The following is a 20215-nucleotide window of genomic DNA, read 5'->3' on the forward strand; positions in this document are numbered from 1 at the left end:
GATATGCAAGTGAAAGTGAAAGTTTCTATTGTGTGTTATCACTATTTAAATTAGATAGGAAATATTTAACAGCCTTCGTCATGTATTTAAGGTCGTTATAGCAACAGTGAGACACAAAAGATTTGAAAGACACCATTTTATTTAATATGCAACATAGACCTCTTTCAGACATTATTGTCATTTACCCATTCATATTTATTGACAGAAACGTCCATTTCCTATAACAATAGATCTGATGAATGAACATTACCAGGATATTTTGGAAAACTATTGGCAGATCAGAATTACAGACTTTCATACAATTGACTGATTTGTTTTAAAATATTGTCCCCGATTTTTTTTTAAACCGAGCCCCTGACCCACATAGATCAGACGTTATGGATCATTTATACAGAAGAGCAGCAGTGTTGGCCAATGGCATCTGAGTATATGACATTAAGAAAGGTTTGGCAGGAGGTTTAGGGAGTTCAGAATTCCTCCTCTGCGTTTCGGGTTCTTGAAGCCTTCAGCTCCTTGAGGCGCTCCATGCAGTCCGTCAGACTCCTCTCTCCGTGCACCTTGTTGTCACGAGTCCTAACGTTCACAGTGTCACTGCTCTTCTCCTTCTCACCCACCACTGTCATCGCATAAAGCAGAAGTTAGAATCACAACAAATTCATGGCAACTTTACACTTTATTTTATCAATTAAAATATCAGGGAAATAAAAGCAAATGCAATTTCAATTTAAAGTGCCCCTTTTATGCTATTTTAAAGGCTCCTAATTTAGTTTTTTTTTTAGGTCTACTACAATTGGTTTAGATGCATCCGAGGTCAAAAACACTTTAATTTTCTCACAATACACAGTGTATCGTCATCTCTTTTTTGCAGTCTCTGAAATGGTTCAATCATGGATTCATCTCTTTCCAAACTCATTTTCTAGAGCCTACTCTGCTCTAGGTCAGATGGCCCAGTTTCTGTCATATGTGGCACTTGATGGTGATATGCTTTTGCCATGCAGAAAACTGCATTTTGCCAACAACAAAAACTGAACTCGTCCAGGCCTTAGCTGGACTACAGCAGTGTTTAAAGACAGAGACACACCAAGCCAATGTAAGGTTGTTTTTTGTTTTGTTTTGTTTTTGCGTTATTCGGAGTGTTCAGCATGTGGACTCTTTTTGTATTCAATGCCGATTCAATGTACAATTGGTGTCGGTGAGATAGAGAACTCTGATTGGCTGTTCAGCTTAGCAAATGAGTCGGTGCACGAGAATAAGAGCAAAAGTGATGAAAGCGAGCAAGTCAGTCAAAACTTAACAGACCGAAGACCGTTCTAATTTTACGTCATCTTACCTGAGCAACACTGCACAAATATTTTCATAATAACATATGAGCGGCGTGGAATTAAGAACATGATCAGCGTAATTGATTTTCAAAACACAGCTTTGATTATGGTTTGTATACTGTACCTGCAGTCTTACATTTGTTTTCCCTTTTTGAATGATGAATATAGACAGTTACAGTTACACAGTTACCTCTTTTTCACTGAAATGCAGAATGTGTGTGCTAGTTGAAAGTGGACTGTAGTTCTTTTGATGTTCAGGTTAGAGGATGGACACCCGACCCGAGACCAACGGGTCCCGGCGGTACCTGACGGGCCGGGTTCGGACAGACACTTAGAAATGACGTTCGGGTTCGGGTCGGGCTCGGTCACATCAGCTCAATAAGGCATTGAACCTTTTAAATTTAAAACGGCTTAAGCAAGTAGCCAATGGGCCTGTTTAACTTGATGCAATGGTTTGTTTTTGTGATTAAAATAAATGTAAAATATTACCCTAACATCCGTCTCCCTGTGTGCGGAAATTTGTGTATGTAGCTGTGACAACAACACGCAACACGTGCGTGCATATTGCCCATCCTTGTCATTCCAGCCAGCAGCAGTAGCAACGAGCGCAACTACAGCGCTGCTGGCAAGACCATCGAGAAGAGGACGACAGCCTTGAAGCCATCCAAAGTTGATGATGCAATCCTTTTTCTGCATAAAACCTCGATTAGCCTAAACTTTGATGGATAGATTATGTAAATAGATCCCATGTTTCAGTTTAAATATCTTAATGCCTGTCGGGCTCGGGTCGGGTTCGGTTACTGCACTGTCGGACACAGGCCAGGCTCGGACAGAAAACTGCGGCCCGATCCGCACTCTAGTTCAGGTGCTTTTTTATCCCCGATGCAGGCGATGCAAAGCAACAACACACAGTCAATTTGGTGTGTCCCAAAGTTCTCCCACTTAAAAATATGAGAGGCCAATGAGATAGGTACACTTCAACTATGAGAGACACAATGAGACAAAATAAAAATAAAAATAAAATAATATATCACATTCAGATTTTTTTAAAATGTATTTGCAAATTATGGTGGAAAATAAGTATTTGGTCAATAACAAAAGTTAATCTCAATACTTTGTTATGCCCTTTGTTGGCAATGACAGAGGTCAAATGTTTTCTGTAAGTTGTCACAAGGTTTTTGCAGATTCCTCCATGAAATCTATAGCAATGATGTTTTAGGGCTGTTGCTGGGCAACATGGATTTTCAACTCCCCCTAAAGGTTTTCTATGGGGTTGAGATCTAGGCCACTCCAGGACCTTGAAATGCTTCTTACAAAACCATTCCTTCGTAGCCCGGGCAGTGTTTTTTGGATCATTGTCATGCTGAAAGACCCAGCCATGTTTCATCATAAATGCCCTTGCCGATGGAAGGAGGGTTTTACTCAAAATCTCACGATACATACCCCCATTCATTCTTTCCTTTTTTCCTCCAAACACGACAAGTTGAGTTTTTACCAAAAAGTTCTATTTTGGTTTCATCTGACCATATAACATTCTCCCGATCCTCTTCTGGATCATCCAAACGATCTCTAGCAAACTTTAGACAGGCCTGGACATGTACTGGCTTAAGCAGGGGCACACGTCTGGCATTGCAGGATTTATGTCCCTGGCAGCGAAGTGCATTACTGATGGTAGCCAATGTTACTTTGGTCCCAGCTCTCTGCAGGTCATTCACTAGGTCCCCCCGTGTGGTTTTGGGATTTTTGCACAGTGTTCTGGTAATGATTTTGACCCCACGGGGTGAGATCTTGAATGGAACACCAGATGGAGGGAGATTATCAGTGGTCTTGTATGTCTTCCATTTTCTAATAATTTATAATAACTCCCACACTTGATTTATTCACACCAAGCTGCTCACCTACTGCAGATACAGTCTTCCCAGCCTGGTGCAGGTCTACAATTTTGTTTCTGGCATCCTTTGACAGCTCTTTGGTCTTAATAAAAAGTGGAGTTTGGAGTCTGACTGTTTGAGGTTGTGGACAGGTGTCTTTTAGATTGAAACAAGTTCAAACAGGTGCCGTTAATATAGATGCCATTAATCAGGACTGTGAGAGCCAGAAATCTTCCTTTTTTTAGGTGACCAAATACTTATTTTCCACCATAATTTGTAAATAAATTCTTTAAAAAATCAGACAATGTGATTTTCTGGATTTCTTTTCTTATTCTGTCTCTCATAGTTTAAGTGTGCCTATGATGAAAATGACAAAGCCTCTCATCTCTTTGAGTGGGAGAACTTGCACAGTTGGTGGCTAACTAAATGCTTTTTTGCCCCATTGTATATGTTTATATGCATATACTGTACATACAGTACAAAGTATGTTTTTAGAAAAGATGTTTTTAAACAAATACTGTTGGAAGCTTAGTCAGGGTGATGTTGAAGTCATGAGACCGTAGTGTAGTATGCTTATAGCCTACATTTAGCTTTGACTTCTGCCAATTGTATTTAGGCTTCAAAATACGTAACCATTGTGCCCATTTTTGAAGATTATCAAGAGACATGTAAGAATTAAAAGCTTTTGTCTTATTTTCTGCCAATACAGAAGCCAATGGAATGATCATATTGGGGATTGGTCAAGGAAGCCAGGGTGATGATAAAATGTCCTCCCTGCACCACTCAATGAAGACTATAGACAGGAATTATACAAATTTGTTACAAACCTACCGTAAATCCTCTAATATTGGCCTGTATTCCATTAGCGGCCGGGTCTCCAACATTGGCCGGTCTCGCTGTCACCGGAGGTAAATAAAGGCCGGTCTCTAATAGAGGCCAGGGCTATTATTAGAACCAACGTTTTCTGGGCAGGCCTCAACATCACGGCCATCAGGCCCGCCCACTATGATGACAGGCCCCCTCAGTTTATTAAACAAATATAATAATATTTGTTAATTAACAGTTGTTTAAATTATTTTAACATAATTACAAAATTATTATAACGTCTCAAATACTGGAATAAATAAAAATAATTTTGTACAGTCTATTTATTTATTTTTTGCATGATGTTTGATTGACAGCTGTGTTCAGGCAATAGGCTGTCTCATGTATGTGACGCGGCTTGCGCCTGTGACTTCATGAAGTGTGTTTACCTTTTCACTTAGCCTGTAATTTGCAGTTGTGTGATAGAGAAACAGCAGCGATGCAAAATTCCATAAAAAGGACTTTAAAAAAAATCACATTGACGTGGGAGAGAACCCATCCACCAAGTAACGTTAAGACTTTTCCTGCGCGAGGATGAGAACAGACGTGTAGCGGAACATGAGGAGGACGAAGAGGAGCTGTACAATAATGAACTTGTTGTAGAGGCTGCACGAGTGAGGAGGAGTTTACAGGGAGAGATGAAGAGGAGGAAACTGAAGAGGACGAGGATTAAACAGAATTTTTTTTTTACTTCAAAGCAAACGAGACAAGAATGGTAAAACTTTAGAGCGGTAAGGTGTCTGTTGCCTTTTGTTATGAATCAATAACCTAATTATCACAGTGTATGGTTAAGTGTTTACAATGCACTTCTGGTAGCCTATGTTTGCTACGTATTTGTTACCATATTTCTACACTGGAATTTAGCCTGAATTACCAGTATTTGCTGTTAAATGTTCTGTATGCATACCATAATGTTATGGTAACTGTAAGTTTTCAATAAATTAACCTAGTATTTTATAGATTGAAATAGACGCAAAATCTCATTTTTATTCATTCTATTGGTAGTTTAATTTGCTCAAATAGAAATTGAGGCCTGCCTCTAATTCTGGCCTCCTTCCAATAAAGGCCTGGACCACGATGCACTTGAGTAAAATAAAGGCCCGGTCCTATATTAGAGGATTTACGGTACATAGGTTAGTGCTAGAAGTAAGACTGGGATTACTTTCACAGTTCAAAATCAGATCTTTTGGGAGTCACTCCTTTTTTGTGCACTTTGAAACTTTGCAGACTTTTTTACATTCACAAACAACTATATTATACACTACACAAAAGATAAAAGCCAAAAAAGCATAATAGGTGCACTTTAAATCACTAAGAATCATGGTGTGCTTGGGATATTTTTGGTTTATGAAATGCACAGGTATTTTGGCATCAAATATAAATGAGAAATATTGGCAAAAACATAATATACATAATTGTCTTTAGTAAACAAGAACAAGTGATGATTTTTTATCATGTCTATCAAAATAAAACCATTGTCTAATGTTAAGGTTGTGTTGGATCACTCACCTAAAATGAAATTGTACTGCGCTAACTGTGCATTTCTGATTTTCTTGTTCAGTGTGCAGCCTGGGTCCAGGTCCACATCCGTCATCAGCCCTACCTTGTGGAACTCCTGCTGTACCTGAAATTGACATGGGCTTTTATAATTCTAATTATGACCTGGTAGTTTATTCTAAAATCTGAGCTAACCGATAACATTGAATTGTAAATTATAAGCAGAAAAGATTTGCAATGATTTATTTTGCATAGCGTAAGACATTAGTACAGTATGGGCATTAATTAAAAAGTATAGGGTCAGTGGGAATTAAAAAAAATACATTTATACTTTTATTCAGCAAAGTTGTTTTCAAATCGATCAAATGTGACTGTAAAGACACTTATATTCACTTTATTCAAAGAAAATGCAGTTCTTTTGCACTTTCTATTGATAAAAGAATCCTGAAAACAATAATCATGGTTCACCACAACTGTTTTCAGCATTGACAACATAAAATATTTCTTAAGCACCAAATTATCAGAGCTAACAGATACTAATGTATCATAAATTATGAGCAGAACTTACTCTCTGAGCGTACTCATCACAAGTGGGTCCTACAGGCACTACCATCACCTGACGTGGGGACAGCCACAGTGGCCTGTGGGACACCAAAGCAGGACAATTTGTTATAAGCACATGAGAGACTAAACTTCATCATATTAAAGTCTCTTCATTAATTATACCATTTTCCCCCATAGTTTTCAGTCAGGATGGCGATCATGCGCTCCACTGAGCCCAGGATTGCTCGGTGGATGATCACAGGTCTCTTCTTGTCATCACCATCATGGCTAAAGACAGATAGGATTTGGTTTTACAGGATCAGCGAATTAGACAGCTGACAATCATGAAGTGAAATGCAGGAGTGTAGTAATCAAATGTAACCACAAAATGTCACTGTTGTACAAGAACAAAAATGAGGACTCAGGATATACTCATGTTTTAAATTTTCCTTATTACATACAGGCGAACATTTGTGTTTTCTTGAACATACCTTACAAAAGTGAGATTGAAACGAATAGGCAACTGGAAGTCCAGCTGAATGGTGGCACATTGGTGATACCTGCCGATGGCATCCTTTATCTGAATATCAATCTGAATAACAGAAAAATACTTGTGTTGAGGGTAAAGTCATTTTTTAAGAGTTTGTATTTTTTGCTTTATTTATCTGTGTGTACCTTTGGTCCGTAGAAAGCTCCATCACCAGGATTCAGAACCCATTTCTCTCCGAAGTCATTCAGGCTGTTCTCCAGTTGCTAAAACAATTAACAAGTGCTTAATGAAGTCAAAGTAGATATATGTGCGACTTATGCATGTCATACGAGATTAACTGTATTAAACACTAGCAGAAAAAAAATTACAAATTAAGATGGTATGAGAGTGGTAAAATTATATATTTATATTATAAATTATATAAACTATATATTTTTTTTAAAGAGAAATTTATATTTTATTCATATTATATACACAATGGTTCAAAAGTATGGCGTCAGTAGGACTTTTTTTAAAGATGATTTTATTCAAGATGATTTAAATATATTAAATGCGACAGTAAAATACATAATATTACAAAAGATTTCTATTTTGAACAAATTCTGTTTTGAACTTTCTGTTCATCAAAGAATCCTGAAAAAAAAGATCACATTTTCCACAAAAATATTAAATAATATTGTATAGTTTATAACTATATTATAGTAGAATAGTTTAAGACTGCCAATAATAATAATAATAATAATAATAATAGTTTGACTTGAGCATCAAATCAATATTAAATTATTTCCAAAGATTCATGTAAAAATAAAGACTGCAGTAATTATGGTGAAAAGATGAAATAATAATATAACACTAAACTTAAGAACAATAGTATAGTACATTCACATTGATTTCTTTTGAGTTTTTGGTAGGTTTCATGTACCTTCTCAGCTTGATCCCACACTTCAGGTTCTCCTAGGAATTTCTCTGGCCTGGTGGAGAGGTTCAATTTGAAGGTGAAGCCAAACACATCATACACTGTACGCAGGAAGTTGAGACAACCCTTTATCTCAGACTCAATCTGATAAGGGTAAAAGTAAGGAGGTAAGATGAGGAGAAACAAAAAGTATTAATGTGCTTATGAACCAAACAGTCCTTTAACACACAGAACAATGCATGGCTCCCAGACCTTTAGACCAATAATTTCCCATGGCTCTTCTTCAAGATATTTGTGATGACTAATTAAGGATTCTTAAAATAATTTGACAGATCACTCATGAAGAGCTAAACCAGATATATTTATATTCACAATAGAAATTATGGATTAGGTAAGGGAAACCTGAAACTATAAAGTCAGAAAAAAGAATTGTGCATTCAAAATTATACAACAGTTCATGTTCACTCATGTTCCCGCCGAGAACAGCTTTATCTCGGCCAGTCCTCTGAGAACTCATGTAGATAGTGGTCAAACATGAATTTGTTTTGGCAATATCAAACTGGTAATCTTTGGTCTTATAAATCTACAACTGGTTCAAAAGGCAAGTTTAAGTTTTAAACTTTTTAAAAAAATATTTGACTTAAATCCTGGAGTAGATCCAATACAAACTGGAGCTCTGCTATTGTACTTTTGACTGAATTATTTGCTTGTTTCTCTCCTACTGTACAAACTAATTATACTTTTACAATGGCTATTATTGTAAAAGTATAATTAGCTCCCTCCATTCAATTGTTCATTGAAATACTGATCAATAAATTATATTTTATATAAAGAATTTGCCATATTTGGTAATGAAAAAGGGTTGTGATTGTGATTTCGACTTTAGTGAAAGTTACATTACAATGCCTGGAGATGGCAGCAAAGACTTTTTAAAAGTCTTTATGGGTGAGTTGAAAAAAAATACTTTTTTAAAGGGTTAGTTCACCCAAAAATGAAATTTATGTAATTAATGACTCACACAAATAATTTCGTTCATCTTCAGACACAGTGTAAGATATTTTATATTTAGTCTGACAGCGTATCTAAGTGTATGCACACTATACTGTCCATGTCCAGAAAGGGAATAAAAACATCATCAAAGTAGTCCATATGTGACATCAGTTAGTTAATTAGAATCTCTTGAAGCATCGGAAATACATTTTGGTCCAAAAATAGCAAAAACTACGACTTTATTCAGCATTGTCTTCTCTTCCATGTTTGTTTTCAAACCTCAAATAAAGATTCAAACGGTCATGAATCAGCGGATTGATTGATGATTCGGATCGCGTGTCAAACTGCCTAACTGCTGAAATCACATGGCATTGGCGATTTTTGGACCAAAATGTATTTTCGATGCTTCAAGAGATTCTAACTAACTAACTGATGTCACATATGGACTACTTTGATGATGATTTTACTCCCTTTCTGGACATGGACAGTAGTGTGTATACACTTAGATACGCTGTCAGACTAAATATAAAATATCTTTAACTGTGTTCCAAAGATGAACGGAGGTCTTACAGGTGTGGAACAACATTAGGGTGAGTCATTAATGACATCAATTTCATTTTTGGGTGAACTAACCCTTTAATGAAAGGGACTGGTAGACATTTAAACAGATTTTTTATTATGAATAAAATGCACTGACCTAAAGAATAACTGCTACAGGACTATCAAATGCAGGTAATATACCCGTTTAGTCTATCTCACAATAGTCTACATAATTCAATAAGCTTTAATGAAGCAACTCAGATAACCTTCGTTACCATTTCTAAAGTGACGTTTTAGAATTAGTTATGGATTAGTTATGGAGACAACAGTTAAAGGAATTGTATGTAAGAAATGTATTTCAATTAATCAAAAAATGGCCCTGAAATGTCACTAGACATTAAGAAATCATGTTAATTTCAAGTACTTGTACCACTGACAACAGTAGTTTGGCCAGGATATTGTTGTTGCAAATTAAAACTTGTTGTTCCAGCCCTTAACTGATGTTGATGTTTTGGCCTGAAGCTCCACCCTCCACCTATCTACCAATCACAAAGTCAGTAGTGATTTGGCATCCGGGGGGAGGGGGATACACCACTCTGCAGTCATTTGAAAGTGATTGCAGTACCATATTTGGCCACAATCTTACATACACTTCCTTTAAACTGTCAACTTGAGATTTGAATTCGTGTCGGAACAAATAGTCCCACACAACAGAGTTGTTGTTAAAGACATTCAGTTCTTTCTTATATATTTTCACACTTGTGCCATCAAACTGTTGTATAAAAGCATGCAATATCACACTTGTCGTATCTATATCAGTAAGGCTGTGGCTGCCTCCAGCCATATCGCTCATGTAACATGCCTGGTCCATAGAGCAGAAGATGTGGGCATCATCTTGTTGGAAGCGTCTGACTCTTGTCAGGCCAGTCAGAGCTCCAGATAGCTCATTGCGGTGCAAGACCCCAAAGTCAGCCAGACGCAGAGGCAGCTCCCTCCATGAACGTGGCCGGTGGTCAAACATCAGACTGGAAAACAAGGAAATATTTTACATAAAGAAAAAAAGATTTTCCTTGCTAAGCTTTTTGCATTGAGGGATGTCATAATGTCATGTTATCATTGTGACAATGCCTGTTATGATTAACAAATACTTCAAAAACTGCTTAAGTAAATATTGTGTACCAGTGTCCAGGGCAGTTCATGGGCTTGAGAGCAAAGATCTCCTTCTCCACCTCAAAAGAGAACATGTTTTCGCTGTAGTGCTGCCAGTGTCCTGAGGTTTGCCACAGTTTGCTGTTGTAGATGTTCGGAGTGACCACTTCCTGGAATCCCCTCTTTCTGTATTCACTCTACATGATAACAAATACCACAGTACAACAAAACGGCTTGTAAAAATACATAAATATTCAAGTGGTTTGCCCACAATCATTACCGGGGTCCTTGAAGTAGACCAACCTATCCATTACATGGTCTACTGAACCATAACATCCATAAAATGCAATTTAGCATATCCTAATAGACCTCTGCAAACCCAGCCCCACATCACACCCTTGTTTTGTTGGCTATTGTAATTTTTTTAAATGGATGATATCAGTTCTGTAGTAACAGAATGAACTGTGAATTTGAAATTGGGGAACTCACCCTAATAAACTCGATCAGCGTGTTATAGAGGTAGGCTCCTTTAGGGAGAAAGAAACAGCTACCCGGGCTCAGGTCATGGAAGAAAAACAAGTCTTGCTCCTATAAAGACAAAAAGCAAGAGAGTGTGTACAACATTAAAGGTTAAAGAAACAATTATGAAACGGGTCAGAAATCTAATACAGAATAAAGTTCAAACGAGAAAGAGACAAAAAAAAAAAAATAGGACAAATGGCTGATTACGCTCTAGCTTTTGTTGTGACAAAGTGCTCCCTTTGCACCCATCAGCATGCCCATGAACAGATGGCACATTAAGGAGACAGACATCTGCCTTCTTTATGGGCACAGTCCCTGCTCACCACCCAGCCCAACTATCAGACCTGTCTTCAGTCACCCCAGTGAGACTCCCTACACATCAAATGAGGGGGGTGGCCGGTCTGCACAAATCATTAGAACACCAAGGCGTCCATGTGTCCTCCATTGTGAGGAGCTTTTGTTTTTATATTTATTTGACCACTGCTATTCACTTGAAGTAAGGATAAGCATATATATTACTACTGGATTTATGATTTAAATACACTACTGTTCAAAAGTTAAGGGGTCAATTTATTAAATTCATATTTTTATTTAGCAAGGATGCATTCAATTGATCAAAAGGGACAGTAAAAACATTTATAATCTTAGAAAAGATTTCTATTTCCAATAAATGCTGTCCTTTTGAACTGTCTATTCAATAAAGAATGAATCCTGAAACTGTTTTCAACATTGATAATAATAAGAAATCTTACTGGAGCAGCAAATTAGAATGATTTCTTAAGGATCAAAATGTGCTGCTGAAAATTCCGCTCTGTCGTCACAAAAATTTTGTCAAAAAAATATGTTTAAATTCTACAAGAATTAAAAATGACTGTGTTTAATCAAATAAATGCAACGTTATTAAATACAATTAAAAAAAAATCCAACGACCCAAAACATTTAACGCTAGTGTAAGAAAGACTTTTTGATTAAGAGTTTTGTATGTATGAGCCAGTATTGTGCACCATTAGTATATTTAATTCCTGTCACCCAAGTGTTTAAATAAAGCATTATTTACATAATCCATGTGAGGGGATTACCACTGACACAGCATTTTGTATGGCCATGGCTTGAATAAAAAAATATTTTTGTGATGTGCTGCATATTTTATGTATATATTTGGCTTATCTGTAAACAGTACCTCTGTCTGTTTATTTTAAAAATCCACTGCATATTTCAGATGAGCAATGGGTTTTTTGATCCTGTGTTCATATACCCTTTCATTGTTCATACATTTTTATACATCTACTCATACCCGTCCCAGCTTGCGATGATCCCTGTTCTTGGCTTCTTCCTGGAATTTCTCCCATTCTTTCAGCATCTTGGGATCAGGGAAAGAGATGCCATAGATCCTTTGCAGGCTCTCCATATCAGCTTTGCCCTCCCAGTATGTAGAGGAATTCTGTGATGTATATCATATATGTTATTTGGGATTATATACATCCTGCTTTACAATATGCCTAATACACAGATCAGGACATAGAGAATATACAGACTGTTATTGAAACAAATAAGAAAAGGACTGAATTGTGCACCTTGTGGATCTTTAAGGCCTTGATCTTTCCTGTATGTCTTACATGAGGACCTCTGCACAGATCAATCAAAGGCCCACACCTACAAAAGCAAAATAGACATCTAAATAAACTAAGGTATAACGAACAATACTGTATAGACTATCATTCAAAAGTCTGGGGACAATACATTATTCAAATGTTTTTGAAAGAAGTCTCATATGCTCACGAGGCTGCATTTATTTGATAAAAATAGAATAAAACTGTAATATTATTACAATTTAAACCAATTATTTATTTAACCAAGATATTTTGTTTTTCTTCGATATACTCAATACACAGACCTAATATAAATGACATGCATCCGTTTGCTTTCTCAATTGTTTTACAACACAACCGTGTTTATTAGGGTAATGTAGTGTATGTAATTTACATGTCCATTTAAGCTCAAAAGAAAAATCAAGAAAGTCAAAATCTGTGTTTTCGGTGCGCACAATGAATTCGGCATTTACATGCGATCTTGTCCATACAGACCATGGATCAGATACGATCCCTATACTTGACATCACACATCCAGCAATGTGACTCATGTCGTGTGCATCGCAATATCGATGCTAAAAACAATATATTGTGCAGCCCTAATTATAATATATATTAATTTATTCATGTGATGGCAAAGATGAATTTAGCATCATTATTCCAGTCTTCAGTATCACATGATCATTCAGAAATCATCGTATTATGATGATTAGCTGCTCAAGAAATATTTCTTATTATTACTCATATTGAAAACAGTTTTTGTGGAAACCATGATCATTTTTCTCCTCGGGATTTTAATTAATAAAACGTTAAAAAGAACAGCATTTATTTGAAACAGGAATCTTTTGAAACAATGTAAAAGTATTTAATGACATTTTCATCAATTTAATGCGTCATTGTTGAATTAAAGTATTAATTTCTTTACAAAAATAAAATAAATCTTTCAAACCAAACACTTTTGAACATCAATGTAAGAAAACGCAAAATAATAATAATACAAAACACACTGCAAAGGTATGTTTTTGCAACCAAAAATCTGACCTGTAAACTGTAGTTGTTGGGGTGGTAACCTTTTCATTCAGGATCCTGCACTTGAACTTGTTGTACTAGAAGAACAAGCGAAGAAGATTTCATTTTACTGGTCTGAACAACGAGGTAAAGGGTGTTAAGGGTTTATTCATGGCATGAGCTTATATTTCTCTCTTTTAGAAAGGAAGTGCTTACCTTGAACATCTCCAATAGAGTCTCCTTCTTTACCTCCAGCCTCTCAAAGGGCTGCTTCTCTTTGATGATCTTCTTACACAAGTTCTCCAAGCAGGGGAAATCATTACTTGATACACCTCTGAGAACCGACAGACAAGGGAAGGAGAGGACAAAGAAAGTTAAGTACACAAAGGTGCACAGGTTTCATTATAAAAACATAAGCCCTTCTTAAATAAAAACTAGAGTGCAAAGAATAACCAAACATCTCACAGTTGTCACCAACTAAAGAAACTTTTTCTACCAGCAGTCATCTTGTATGACAAAGCAATGCTTTTTCAGAAAACTACCTGTTCTGGACCTGACAGAGCCACACTAACAAACAAGGCAGAGCTTGACAGTGATATTATCGAAATGAATAACATTTGCATAAATTGCCTTTCAGCAAGAAAATTACAGCACTTATTACCCTCCTTCCTGCTTATCTAAAGCCACTGCACTGGTCCTGGTCAAATAAAAGGTCAAGTAATTGTTGAAAGAAATACAAATAAAATTATATTATTTCTTGAACAGCTGCTTGGCATAATTTCTAACCACAGATGAATTAATGTGACTTTCATGCTCCGAATGACAGTTTTAAATAATAGACAGTAAATGAGCATAACTATGACTTGCATTAGCATGGATAAGCAGTCATGAGAGGTATATTAATTCGACACCTGTAGTTTACTCTAATACTACGGTTCTTTTGATGAACAACCCAAATTAATATAATAAAAAATAACCAAAAAAAGAGAGAATATGTTTGACTTACTCAGTTTCAAGAAACATATCATAGTAAAAGCCATTCTCAATGGGTGGCCCGTAACAAAGACAGCCTCCATAGACTCTCTCCATGGCCTCTCCCATAATGTGGGCACTGGAGTGCCAATAAACCTAAAAAAGAGAACACATTTGTTTTCTGAAATAACATGCCTTGTATTAATTTACCTAATAAATAATTTACAATATGAATAATGTCTATAAATGCACCACTATGGTGTACATTTGTGGTGTTGTCACTGCTACTGCAGGCAAGCGTTCATTTACAAAGATTTTGATGCTAGAATGTTCACACTATTGTTCACATATTTAACATTGTTGCAGCACCTCTCTTCCCAGTCAGTCAATGACACTATTTAGTAGTCTCTTTTAAGCCCCTTCTTCTGAAAAGTACAACATTGTCTTCTCCGATTGGTCAGACCAGTGTGTTGTGATTGGTCAGCTGCTGCAAGCCTGTTGCATAACCATAACTTTTTCAACACACCACTAATTCAACGTAACCAGGCCTTATGCAGAAATTTAAATAAGTAATATTTTTGATGTGTATGTACCTGAAAGAAAACTGAAGACTAAAATTGAAGCATTTCAAGGAGATTAGATTTTTTTTTTTTTCTAATATAGAGAATAACTCCCTTTGGAGGGAACTTAGTGCTTTCCAATTATGCAGACATTTTTCCATGCTCAAACTGTAACAATATACAGTACAGAAAGTTGACCATGTAAAAAACACATAATAGGACCTTAATATGAATAGGAAATTAACACTTTGACGTGTACGATCACGCCGGTATGATTAGAACGTTCAGTGTTTTACTCTATTCTTCTCCCTCTTCACTGGCCACTTACTTTCATGTATTTCAGGAGAAGTGGATGAATTAACGTTTTGTAAAAATATGACAGATACAATTCTTTGAACTGACTACTCTGCAAACTAACATGGCACATTACAGATCAGCTAACTTGAACATTATAAAGGTTTATTATAATAATAATAATAATAATAATAATAGGTTAATACACTCTAAAATATTGGTTGCCTTAAAAACTCACGCTATGGGTGTAAGCCAGAATATTTTAACCTTACATCTGAAAGGGTTAATAATGCAAATGCAAATTTGTAGAATGGACTCCACTTACTGCTTGTGCTTCTTCATCATCAAATTTGAGAAACACTAGACTGCAGTCTCCCTCTAAGGGCCTGTCCAGATCCCACACCCCATTGTTCACTTTAGATATCACAGTATTATCAGCAAGGCCTTGGCTGTTAAATAAAAACACATAAATGTTATACATTGTGATTAAATAAGTTATTACATGAGTTGGAAGCACAAAGCAAACAAGCATTTAACCAAGAAAACACAATTTTAGTGCCTTTCACTGAGACTAACAAAAACTTTAAGGTGTAGCAAGCTATTTCAATAGATGAGCATTTTTTGAAAATAACAATTTGTAAATAACAATATGACATGATGTAGTTCTTTGCATTTCATTTCTGCTCACATTGTTACCCGTCTAGCTTTCGAAAAAGGCTGCCATTGTATACTATGAATATGGTTATCAATATGACAAATTGCTTATGTTCCTCTATTGTAAGATGCTTTGGATAACAGCACCTTCTAAAAGCATAAATATAACCCAAATACATGTCATTCTCTCGGTCAATATTGTTATTAGGAATCGCTCAAACAAACAAAGCAAAGCATTGATTGCACCATGAAGCCTGCTGTGTTTATAAGTATATGAATATAAATATATATATATATAATAATACAAAAATAAACATCAAGTCAAGTTTAAAAATCTGTGCCATTGCTAACTGCAGGAATGCAAACAGGTGAGGGGTAAAAAGGTGAGAACATTGCGAGGATAGAGAAAACATTCCCCGTACGAGGTCAGGACACTTTTTTGTAATACATTTACTGATCATGCTAATTTCTAGACACTATTAAGTATCTTTGCAGCAATTCCAACAGGCAACAGTTTAAAAAGTTTTAGTGTCTTATGTAGGGCAAAACACTTTATAAAACACAAACAAAGGATTCAATAGATGTGGGAACTGAATACATAAACAAAACATTAGGGGTGTAACGATATATCGTTAAACGATGTATCGCGATATAAAAATGTGACGGTATGTATCGTTGATGGAAACGTTATGATTCGCAATATAGAGTTGTTTTATTAAAGGCTCAACTTGCTGTAGTAGGCCTATTTATATAAGGTATAACTCACCTAAACACAAATTTATAAATGTACGCTAACCATCATGTCATTTTTCATTTAACTTCCAAACACAAATGAAGATATCCTTTATGAAACCTGAGGGATTTCTGTCCCTCGTCCATTTAAAGTCCATTATTCCTCTCAAACATTAAAAGATCCAAAAAAAATGTCATTAAGACATCATAAAAATAACTTACCCAGTGTCTAATGCAAATCAGTCTTCTGGAGACACGAACGATGGTTTATGATGAATCAATTAACAGCGACGCACATACTAACACGGACGTTCAAATGAATGCGTGTTGCAAGGAAACAACACAAGAGTGAGTAAATGCAGAATACAATTCTTGGATGAGCTAAACATTACAATTTGAGAGCAGTGGTTAAACTGACGAGCTTTCTTGCGATTAGAACTGTGACGGATTGCATTGATCATCTGAAGTGCTATATATATATATATAGACCTGTATAATATATATGACTAAATATATAATGTTGAATATAATGTATAATGATGCAATGGGGGAATATTTGTGGGTCCTAATAATAATAATAATAATAATACAAAAATAATAATGCACAAATAACAACAATAATATTAGTTTAATAATAATAAAATGTAAAAAAAAATAAAAAAGCTTTTTTTTTGGCTTAAAATATCGGGATACATAACGTATTGTGAGTTCAGTATTGTGATATATATCGACACCAGTGTCTCGTTACACCCCTACAAAACATGCATGTTGGAAATCATCTTAGCTTACTTATTAACACTTAAAACTGAAAACTGCAGATCCCGTTGGTTACAAATGCATCAATATAGGATACTTTGTACACCAAATTAAACCCTATTTCTTCTGATGTTTAGCCAGCAGAATTTCAAGGGCCTGTTTCCTTTGTTTTCTTTGACACATTTTTTTGTTTGTTTTTTTATTACCTTGTAATGACACTCTTTACAAAACGAGAAAATAAAAAAGATCACCTGCCTTGCCTTGTTTATTTTTAACAGTTTATATGAAACAGATCAACTTGTTTAGAATAGTTTAGTTACTAACCTGATGCCACAGGCAACCTGGTACGGTGTGGTCTTCCAGGACTCCCCATCTATCAATGTTCCATCGGGCAGCATGATCTTGATGGGTTTGCTGTCTTTTGCTGCTTTCTCAGCAAGCAGAGAATCGTGTTCTGCCTTCAGCTGGTTATATATAGACAGACGTTCATCGATGTACTGTGGTGGAGGACTCAACTATAGAGAAGAGAAAGACAAAGCTCGTATTATCATTACACACGCTGTCTGTTGTCACAATTTAACAAACTGCAAGAAATTGCGTTTGAATTTATGAAGCAAACAAAAAGGTTGCATATTTAAATGCACATATGCCAAATATTTTCTAGATACTGTACATAATGTTTGCTTTATAATACAAGTAACATGCTTTTAAATACATTCATTAAGTTATGAAGATAATTAAAGTCCACTCTGGAACAACTGGAGTGATGTTGGCAGTGTTGGGTAATGGGAATATGCAAGAGTTGCAATCTGGTAATACAAGGACCAACCTCAGCCTTGCCACCTGCTTCTCCACCAGCATTTTTGTTCTTCTTCTTTCCTCCATCTTTGCTATTCTGAAAAAAAGGGTGTGAGGATCAGTGGTTATTACTGTCACCTGTCAATTCATTGTTCATGTTCATAAACAAACGAGTTCAAACGTGTCACTCCACCCACTGTAAAGTGATACAGAAACCATACCTGACATCAAAACTTTAAATAACCAAATTAAATCATCTATATTGCAAAGCAGTCAAACAAATAACGAGAGAAACTTGCACCCAATGACCCACAAAACTATAAAATAGGGGATTCTGAGTTTTGACACCAATGCTGTGTCTCCAGAGAGAGGACGTAGTCAGCTAACTGCGTGTATATCTGATACCTTCTTCTCGTCCATTTTCAGATCCTTCATCTGTTCGGTAACGCTCTCATCCGCCATAATTAGACGAAAATATCACAAGCACGAACAAGTAACACAATCCAACAATTTACAGTTCAGTACAGTCCTTATTCAGGACACCGGCATACACGTTTCCCGGATATTGCAGGGAAACCAATGCTGATGCAACATTATGATACGTTTGAGACGTCCTTCGTGATTGGTGACTTACTGTGATTGACGTGAATATAAACCAATCACCAGGCAGAACATTCCAGTTCTGTCGCAGGAAGATGATGCAACGCGAACGGTATCATATAAATGGTAAGGCTGCATTTTACTACACATACATCTGCCATTCGATTGCTAATTGCTATATAATGCGTAATTTTATAATAATAATAATAACAACACGAAGATTTCTGCAGCAAAAAACTGATTGTCTTCTCAAACACAATAAGCAATGCGCTCTAGTGGTATCTAGTGGTCGGAAAAAAGAAGCGCACATATTTATAGTAACATCGTTTTATAGTGATAACAAACAGCACCTTAGAGGCTACTTATACAAAACACATTTATTAACATTGTGTATTTATAGCAAACCTGTTGGATATAAGACATTATTTTCCTCTAACTTAGCTTTCTAACTCCAAGCTAGCATCATAGGCAAGTCAAAGCTCTTTTAACTGAAAGCCCTTGCTGGAAAGTGTATTTTATCATAGGGGGAGTAGCTAGAGGTGTTTGTGGAACTAAAGAGGGGTCATTATTTTTTAGAATGCAACGCGAAGGAAGTTTCTTATTGGTAAATAGTATATAAAAGCAATGTTGAGATGATTTTTTATAAGTTCATGCACAGGATGGTGAGAACAGCTGAAACATAATGGTACGCCAGAGAATAAATAGGATGTCAATATAAGAGCAGCAAGGGTTATCCGATTCCATACAGCTACTTTAGTCAGCATTTGTAATGCTTCCATCTGGAATAAGGTCCCCATACGTCTAAAAAATGATTGGCATTTACAAAGACTCATTAATATCAGTGGCTGTTAGAACATTGAATGTAATAAAGTAGCCTACTGTTAAGTATCTTTTGTGAGAATGATTGCTTTTATTGGTTGGTGGTTAATAAAGTTCAATCAATCAAAGATGTTTTGGGGATCATGATTTACTGAAACACTTTATTTTAAGGTGATTTGCTACAATGTAATTAGACAACAACAACTTACTATAAGGTTGGGGTTTGCCTTATAGGGTTAGTTATTTGTAATGCACAATTTACTGTTATTACAATAGTAAAAGCATCTAAAATATGACCACCATCTTAAAATAAACTTACTGCACAGTGTATGGGCTAAAATACTTGAATTTTTATTTTTCTCTAAAGTTAAAGGGATGGTTCACTCGAAACTGATAGTGTTCATCATTTACTCACCCTCAAGTTGTTCCAAATCTGTATTTGAGTTTATTTATTCTGGTGAATACAACAAATATATATATTTTTTTAACCAGACAGTTGATGATAGCTATTGACTAGTAGTGGGGGGGAAATATGGGCATCAACTCAAGCCAACAGCAACACAGTACTTTAAAACTCCCTATATTATTTATTTATTCACATGCTCTTCAGAGCTCCAGTGTCAGTGTTATCGCTGTGTAATAGCAGGGCATGTAAATTTGCTTCATACTCCATTGAGGAGGATTTACATATTCATTTAGAAAAGCTAATTGTTAAGCATGCCCATACAA

The 20215-nt window shown here is 35.9% G+C and overlaps 1 protein-coding gene across 1 annotated transcript; it reads right to left on the bottom strand.

Annotated features, from left to right (window-relative positions):
• Window positions 1-121: 121 nt before the first annotated feature.
• tars1 (threonyl-tRNA synthetase 1) lies at window positions 122-18663 on the bottom strand. Its single transcript, XM_067438286.1, has 19 exons — window positions 18473-18663; window positions 18099-18164; window positions 17594-17784; window positions 15453-15576; window positions 14308-14429; window positions 13518-13635; window positions 13335-13399; window positions 12279-12357; window positions 11999-12145; window positions 10672-10770; window positions 10213-10379; window positions 9896-10058; window positions 7510-7647; window positions 6773-6850; window positions 6589-6689; window positions 6281-6385; window positions 6123-6195; window positions 5567-5681; window positions 122-616 (listed from the first exon to the last, which is right to left on the bottom strand). The coding sequence occupies exons 1-19, from the start codon at window positions 18527-18529 to the stop codon at window positions 468-470; spliced, it is 2157 nt and encodes a 718-aa protein (XP_067294387.1). The 5' UTR covers window positions 18530-18663; the 3' UTR covers window positions 122-467.
• Window positions 18664-20215: the final 1552 nt, after the last annotated feature.

Source organism: Pseudorasbora parva, chromosome 3 (assembly GCF_024679245.1).
Source record: "Pseudorasbora parva isolate DD20220531a chromosome 3, ASM2467924v1, whole genome shotgun sequence".
NCBI lineage: Eukaryota > Metazoa > Chordata > Actinopteri > Cypriniformes > Gobionidae > Pseudorasbora > Pseudorasbora parva.

Bases quoted from the DNA above. Each gene is read 5' to 3' on its own strand.
- tars1 (XM_067438286.1), bottom strand. From the start codon at position 18,529: ATGGCGGATGAGAGCGTTACCGAACAGATGAAGGATCTGAAAATGGAC. The intron at 15,577-17,593 runs GTTAGTAACTAA...TTTATTTAACAG, and splicing joins CAGGTTGCCTGTGGCATCAG to CCAAGGCCTTGCTGATAATA. The intron at 10,380-10,671 runs GTGAGTTCCCCA...GTTATCATGTAG, and splicing joins CGCTGATCGAGTTTATTAGG to AGTGAATACAGAAAGAGGGG.